The 8,404-nt window shown below is 44.9% G+C and overlaps 2 protein-coding genes across 2 annotated transcripts; one reads left to right on the forward strand and one right to left on the reverse strand.

Annotated features, from left to right (window-relative positions):
- Window positions 1-964: 964 nt before the first annotated feature.
- N7511_003024 (GMC family oxidoreductase) lies at window positions 965-2,806 on the reverse strand (the record flags this gene model as incomplete). Its single annotated transcript, XM_057125449.1, has 1 exon — window positions 965-2,806. One exon carries the CDS (start codon window positions 2,804-2,806, stop codon window positions 965-967), a length of 1,842 nt encoding a protein of 613 aa, XP_056987608.1.
- Window positions 2,807-3,570: 764 nt separating this feature from the next.
- Window positions 3,571-4,730, forward strand: N7511_003025 (terpenoid synthase; the record flags this gene model as incomplete). The annotated part of the gene is made up of 3 exons (XM_057125450.1): window positions 3,571-3,944; window positions 4,011-4,479; window positions 4,563-4,730. The coding sequence occupies 3 exons, from the start codon at window positions 3,571-3,573 to the stop codon at window positions 4,728-4,730; spliced, it is 1,011 nt and encodes a 336-aa protein (XP_056987609.1).
- Between the last annotated feature and the right edge of the window lie 3,674 nt (window positions 4,731-8,404).

An 8,404-nucleotide genomic window follows, 5' to 3' on the forward strand; every position in this document is an offset into this window, starting at 1 on the left:
CAAGTAGGAATGATGACCGGTACGACCGTACAATATAGATAATCTAACAATATATTACCGAGGTGTTTAAGTCTGGAGATTCTCATTTGTGTGAGAATCTCCTTATATACCAGAAAACTCTGCCTTAAGCTAGTCCTGATTAGATTTCCCAGGTGATGAATCACTGCGGTTGCCGTCATGGCTCATTCATGGCATAAACCATGGCCGGCCACCATAAATCTCAACAGACTTTCCACATAAATAAGCTGTATGAACGAATTGATTATTCATGCCAACACTCACTAGACCATCATATCCACTGGGAGCTTGCCCAACGGATGTCTATCGATACGGAAATGGCCGTTGCCATCGAAGTTCCAGACCAGTTCTTACACGAGGACAGCTGACGGCTCTTCTCAACTCCGTAGACCGAAACGTCGTCAATTTTGGTCTTGCCTTGGCCTGCAGTGTTTGTGCTCGAGGACATGGTGTGACGCAAATCCTCGATTATTGTTGTGAACAGTGTAGGTGGGCGGAATCGAGTACACTCAGACATCCCATATAATTTGGCACACGGAGCTTGAAGCCAAAAACAAACAGAGTGAGAACAATTTGAGCCACCAAAAAAAAACATACAACAGTAAGGATTCGCTAGTGGTCACCCACCTAACTACTAACTTACCGGCGTGTGGCTTAAGTACGGCTGAGCGGACGGGAAGCCCTGTTCTCCACACCCTGTGGTCGTATGTACTGGATCAGACTTAGGAAAAGACACAAGTAGAGTAAGAGGGGGTAAAAGCCAATGATACTGCCCCAGACATCGATGTCCTCATTAAGATAATAATGAAATTATGACAATTATTTTTGAAAAAAAGTCAAGCCAACGTTTCGGAAATCAAATTCGCCTATACCGCATGGTTTATTGAGTAACTAAGTCGAGTCATGACTAGGTAGTAGTATATAGAAAGCCCCTTCCTCGAATATATCATTTGCCTTGAATGAGATCTGCCGCTCTCTCGGCGACTGCATAAATAGTCGCCTGAATATTGCCACTCGGCTCTATTGGAAAAATACTAGCATCAACCACTCGCAGATTGCTCGTGCCATGCACCTTGAGCTGATCATTCACTACTCCTCCTAGTTCAACAGGCATCATAGAGCAGGTAACTGCAGGGTGAAAGCATGAAAGGAGTCGGTCTTTCACCACACACTTGGCAACCTCCAGATTTGATGATAAATTCGGACTTGTAATTATATCCGGAATCCGGACATCTGGCTGGATGAGTGACTGAAACGGCTCCGTCCGCACGATCTGTTCAATAAACTGTGTGTGACGCGCGAGAATGTCCAAATCCAATGGATGGCTGAGGTATCCTGGATCGAAGACGGGCTTATCGTCAATATTCGCTGAATTTATATGAACGGTTCCCCGAGAAAATGGATGAGACAACATAGCTAGAATGCTAATATAGTTTCCGTCGGCCTTCTTTTCGAACAGATCTGCCATGCTTGTCGCACCGCGGTTGGCGTGTAGTTGGAGTGGGAGAAAGATGTATTCAGCGGCAGCCTCTGCGCTATCCCGAAGCATCGAGGAGATAATGGTATTCTGGGTTTGTGTGCCCAAAGAAATGCTGTTGTGCGGCGTCGGCGCACTTTGGTGTGCATTGATTATGTGACGACGATCTTCCGCTGATGCACGTTGACAGCCGTCTACAAGGGGAAGATACGCCACACTGATAGGCATGCCGACCATAGGTCCCGTCTTGGTCTTCTGATACAACTCCATAGCAGATTGCGCGACGCGCGGATCCCGCAGGATGTCTCCTGAGACCTGGTCATCATTGACTTTGTAGCTGATCGATGAGATACAATGATCTTGCAGGTTTTCTCCAACACCGGGCAAGTTCACAATAACGGGAATGTTATGTTTCTGCAAGAGTTCTGCATTCCCAATTCCTGAAATCTCAAGCAGTTGAGGAGACTGCAGGCTGCCCGCACAGAGGATCACTTCTTTCCTCGCCGAGACTAACTTTCGTCCACCGACACCAGCTATTTGGACACCTGTTGCAATGCGCTGCCCATTGGACTTGTCTTCCGAGGCAAAAATAATGCGTTCAGCTCTTGTTTCCGTGAGCAACAACAAATTAGCTCGCTCTATACGATACGCGTTGGCCGATCCGCGGGTTGAAACTTCAGGGTTCACAGACAAGGGGCATGTAAATCCGCCCATTTTAGACTCCAGAATTGGGTCATCCGAGTTTTGCCAGCCGAGTCTTGCAAAAGTCTCATTCCAAGCACGGTTGAATATACCGTACGTGGATGGGAAAGAGACCGGCAACAGACCACTGCATCCCTGCTTGCTAGGATCTAGATAACCATCCAACCCCAATTGATCGATAATAACTTGATCTGGAGGTTTATATCTGTGGAACTTCCGTACATAAGGAGCCATAGTCTCTGCACTCCATAGTTCGTTTCCTAGTTTCTGCCAGGCTTCAAAGTCCTGATCCGAGGGATACATGATCATGGAAAAGTTGAGCCCAGATGACCCGCCTAACATGCGTCCTCGCGGTTGGGGGATTTGCCGGCCATTGACTTCCAGTTGAGGCTCGCTCATAAATCCCCAGTCCAGTTTGTCATCCCCATACAAGGTTGTCACCAGGCCTGGTATCTCAACTCGTGGATCTCCTGCACAATCGGGACCGGCCTCGATCAGAAGAATGCTTTTAGTGTCATCTTCACTCAGCCTGGATGCAACGACAAGGCCTCCAATGCCGGCACCGATGATAATGTAGTCGAATTCGTCACCCAGTGATGATGATATCATTTTGTTCTCTGAGGGGCCTGGGAAAAGCAGAAATCATCTTCTGTTGACGACTGGGGGGCAGGTCTACATACTAGAGCATCGGTACGAGCCACTACTTCATATTGCGTCTGCTATTGATTCGGATGACGTGTGCAAAGTACTCGTCGGTGTATATTTCAAGTTTTAAGTGAATTTTGTTTTCTTGTTGCATTGTGCCGATCAAAATAGGTGCGTACATAGTTCAATGTAGTGTAACACACCAAGATATGACACGGGAAGCTTGCGAGCTACCATGTACTCAAAAATACCCTGTAGGCATTCCACGCACAGACAACTAAATTGCGCCAAGTATGATGGCACGGTGCTTGAGATTGTACAGATTTGATCACCCTTCACCGCGTGTTGAAATTCTGTTCTCATCAAGAAAGATCAAACAAGAAGCTAGGGCAGCTGATTAGAAGATCGTATCATGTAGAGGTCAGGCTTGCAATTCCAGATCTGCATAGGTACGTCTGATCTTTGTCATTATGCATAACTGAATATTCAAAACTAAGTAACGAAACTAACATGCTGCATATCTTATTAGACTTTCCTAATGATCTATCAGATATTTGTGGCGTTAGATGTATCAAGCACGATGATGGATTTTTTGATGAGTTTTGTTTGAGATTACGTCGTTCATGTATCCTCTACGCGATTATGAAGATATATAAAGTCCTTTTGATCATGCTATAGACGCAACCATCCAGTTAATCTACAACATTATCACCAAAAAAACCTCGAAAATGAACTCTATCGAAGCGGAAAGTACTTTTGCGTACCACGGCTTGGAGACAAACGGCACCGCACATGCTGAGGTCGTGAAGTCACTGATCAGAAAATTCCTCGATACTGTGAAATTTGATCGCAGTCTTCCCTTCATCAAAGACTGCGAGCTCGAGTCTGCCGTGTGGACATATTTCAAGAGCTTGACCATGGGCGCAAAGACCGAGGAATGTGTTCAGAAGGCGCTCAAATTGTCCGTTACTCTAACGCACCAGGCATACACCAATCTACCATTTGAGAACAAGGTTCTTTGTGCCGTGCAAATACTCTATATGTTTTTGGTGGACGATATCGCCGAGTACTTCATGGAAGACCTGCGATGTTTTTGTCAAAAGTGAGCACCGGCCAATACTTTCTCTCGCTAAAGCCCTACGTAATGATTGATAATTGATATTCATAGCTTTCTTCTCAACAATGGCCACAAGCACCCCTTGCTCGCCAACTTCGACACGCACCTACGCTATCTATCCCGTTACTACGGGCCCTACTGCCATTCTACCATCATCAAGTCACTGTTTGACTACGTCAACGGTCGTATCATCGAGCATGAGATGGAGCAATCGGAATTTAACTTCCCTTCCACTGCACGCTTAATGCCTATGTTTCTACGCACCAAAGTGGGCGCTGCTGAGATTCTAGTGTCTATGATGTGGCCTAAAGCCATATTCCCGGAAGAGACCTACCTCATGCAGTATTTTCCAGCTATACAGGAGCTTGTCGTCTTCATTGATTTTACAAACGACATTTTGTCCTACTACAAGGAATTCGTTATCAGACAGGAAAAGGGCAACTTCGTGGCCAACTTTGCTGAAACACATGATATGTCTCATTTGGATGTTTTAAGACATCTGGTTGGCTATGCTCCTAAGGTATCCCCCCGCCCCCAACATAGAAGCCGAATACCTAGCGATAGCTACGACAGTAAGATCCATGAATGCTAATAGGTTGTTAGGCTATGGACTCTGCATGTCGAACTTTGGAAAAAGACAGTGACCTACTGGAGACTGTGCGAACATTTGTCAATGGGTGGATTATGCTGTGCACTGCCCATCGCAGGTACCATCTCGTAGAGCTGTTCGAAGGGGAGGATTATCTGCCGGCATATGATGAGGACTCATGAAGCAATACTGTTGCGTTTGTGCTAGCCTAATTTCTGCGCCAAAGCAGCCGGCGTTTTCCGATGGGCTGTCTTAAATTGACAAATATATTTATCGTTATCTACAAAATAATACACGTTTTGTGTACCCCATTTGCGTTATGATCTAATGTGCAGGTACGACTCCATGTAAAAATGTAGAATTTACACGAAATGTGAAGAAAGCCAGAACAGCCCTTTGCGGGATTGAATGCACACACACATGAGCTACTAAGCTGAAAAAAAAATTAGTATTATCACAGCGGGATTTCAACCTCTCTAGTGACGCATATGACACAAGAAAGCAATCACAAGCGCATTTATTTCTTTCCAGATCGAAAGCTGATTTTGCATTAGAGTGCTATCGTGAGTGAATTGACCTGCTGTCCTGCAATGGCTGAGCAATATGATGTCATGAGAACATTTCAAGATCAGAATTACAGTATATAGCCCTCAAATTACCGATTTCCAATCATCTGCGCAGGGACCGGCGGTGTAGAACTCAATTGCCGATCTTCAGTCGTGTTGCTTGGTATTAAGCAACAACATCCTGCACCACTTACTGTAGTCTGACAATCACTCGTCCTGTTGGGACATAATGACGGCATTTTGGCTCTAAGCGCTGTTGTGGGGCCTTTTGTGGAGCTGAAGAACGGAAGAGTATGCAGAGCACAATTACGAGATTCAAAGGCTTCCGCATTGAGATCTGTATCTCTCAGAGTCCCAACTGCGTGATCTCCATGGGACTTCTGGCTAGCCAAAATTACACTACCTATTAATGTGGTTAATTTGGCTCAATTTTGTCTGATGGCAGCTGTTTCTCCATACTTGGATTGTAGATTGTGTGTTCAGGCGGGCCGGCCCGTGCGTCTATCTATACCCAATTGTATTGACACTCAACTAGAGCACCAAGCATGCTGGGAGGTGGAGACTGCATGTTCACGTTCTATCTCATGATCAACATAAGTACAGTATTGCTTCCTCCATGTCGATCTATTACGTATCATAATCCGCTCTTGCTACGCTTCCTCTTCCGATGAAGCATTCGAAGGGCCGCTAGGGTTTTATGACGTTCGGAGTAGAACCTACTGTACTGCATGTGTCGCACAAAAGAGTAGGATGGTGCTGGATAGAGAACAGGTTATCGGATGTATATTATACAAATATGCAATATTTGACAATGAAATCTACAGTAGTGGTCACTCAATTGATAAAACCGGATTCAGCCTGCTCTGATCCTGTCATTTACTCCTATAATGCAAGTTCCACTTCGTTGTCGTAATCGATCGGCCCTCCCTGACGGTAGGAACGCTCTTTTTGGTCAATCTTAAATATAATATTGATGGGAATATATATAAAATCGATGGACTAAGCGATCTTCTCCACATGGGAGATTTTGCAGGATACTTTTATTAGTAGTTCAAAGCTCTGCAGCGTAAAATTATTTACGATGGAGTAGTGAAGACGAATTGTGGTCAAGCTTTCTCCCTGACTCCTACCGTGGGATCTCGCGTCTTGCAGAAGAGATATGGGCGCATGCAATGTATGTCAGGTATCACATATCTCTTACTTTTTAGTGTACGTGGGAAAGCTTTAACAGATTCGCGAATCGGATACCCGTACACGCGACTATGACTAGAAACTTCAGTCTAGATAGACAAATCGAGAACCTTACAATCAATATTGAAAAGGATCCTACTAGCTCGGATGCAATGGACACACCAATACTGTATCAATAAACCACAATCTTGCGGAGATACTACCGACCAGCAGACTCGCGTCCGCAAAAGCAAAACATGTTAGTCTAAACCAATAACGTTTTTTCGGCCCACAGATCCTTCTAAATAGGCTTGCTTCATATTTTCAGCATCCTCCAATTTCCACTCAGTGATCTGCACATAAAGATTGTTCTTGTGAAACAAAGTGACATATTCCTAGGCCGCTGCAGTATCAGCTACCAAGGACCGCACCAGTTTGATATCCTTGTAGATCGTGGTAATGTTCAACATCCTGATTCCCTTTTCGGGATGTTCAAGAAGAACCATGAGCGTCATGGGCTCTGAAGCCTCCTAGCTTTTTAGTGAATGTGATTTCAGGCAGTTTCCGATCTCTGTCATTGGTGCTAGCAGGAATTGTATTAGGTATTGACTTGACGCCCTAATCCCTTTCTTGTACTTAGTTTATGTCGCTGTTCAGTATTACACCATCTGGGTTTTCCGGCCATACAGGTACAAAAGTGTCTGTGCGCCCAGACCTGCTTGTCCTGATGTCCGATATATTCCCTACTGGGTATTTCTGTGCAGCGAGGTTTTTGAAAAAAATGCCAAAAGCAGAAGCAGACGATAGTGTAGTGGTAGTTGTAGGCTGTGGACCTGTTGGGATCTGTGCGATTGCAGCCGCACTTACCCGGTGCCCCACGGTTTAGGCCATTGATATGGTACTTGAGCGACTGAATGAGGAGAAAGAATCGGCACCAAACCTCTAATTCTTGATTTGACACGGTTTATATTGAAGAGCAGGCAGCATGGGTGTTCAAAATTCGAGTTGCCTCATATACGTGTTCGGGACAAGGCAATTGTGGGGGATCTAGGTTGAGGGAATGGCCAGTCAACCATGGATCCTGCGCCACTCGGCGTCCTTGGCTTTCGTGTTGGCGAACGATTTGATTAATGAGATTTTATAAACCTCCAAATATAAGATTCATGATGAGGTCACCTCTTCACAATCAATAATTAACTATCCTATCTATCCGGCTGCTGTTCAACTCATTCTTGCCTGCCTCATTTATTGAAACTCTTGTGACATATTTGAGACTTACATCTTTTGGGTTGCCTCATCTCTATCTGCATGTGTTTTGATGGTCAGCTATAAACATTGGTGGTCACAGAGATTACTGGGGTAATTCCCAATATTGTCGGGTGGATCAAATCGATGTATGCCACTTCCCGAGTGCTAGGTTAACATAGAGAGAGCGTTATGAAGAAAGAATCTTGTTGCATTCTTCGGTGAGATTAGTTGCCTTTAAGCTGACTGAGCACAGCGTCCGGTCCTAGTGCTGCCAGTTGTTATTCCGACTTTGAAATATGGCCGAGGAGTCAATTCATGACCACGCGACTGCTCAGCCAAAGGGGTCGTCAAGGTGGAGGAAAATAGCAACTAAATATGGAATTGACGCTCCCCTTGTGCTATTGATGATTAAGTATGCTATTCCATATCATTTTGCCCTGTCATCCGCTCTCTTCACTGGAACCGAAAGGTATCACCAAGCAAAACCGCGCAAGACTCAGCAGGTGCTGGAATTACTATAATTGCGTGAGTCTTACTGCAAAGCAAAATGCTAACAGCTAAATAAAAGGGGAACCGTTGCGCCGACCGTGGGCATTGCTATGTATATTTTCTTCCTTTATACTTTGAATAAGAAACCTGATGCTTTAAAGATATCAGATCGACTCTGTTGCGAGGCATTTCTCAACAATTGGCTATCTCATCCCAATAATGTCCATCCTAACAGTCCCGGTTTTTCCCCGGGCACGATTTTGCCAGAACCTTATAGTGACCTCCGTACGGCCTCAATAAAACATCTACGGAAATATGATAAACTGATCGACAGTGCTTTCTAGCTTTCGACTTGTTTTGCAGCTGCAATTTCGCTACTTGCA

This window comes from Penicillium nucicola, assembly GCF_028828085.1.
Source record: "Penicillium nucicola strain IBT 29836 chromosome Unknown utg000002l, whole genome shotgun sequence".
Classification (NCBI taxonomy): Eukaryota; Fungi; Ascomycota; class Eurotiomycetes; order Eurotiales; family Aspergillaceae; genus Penicillium; species Penicillium nucicola.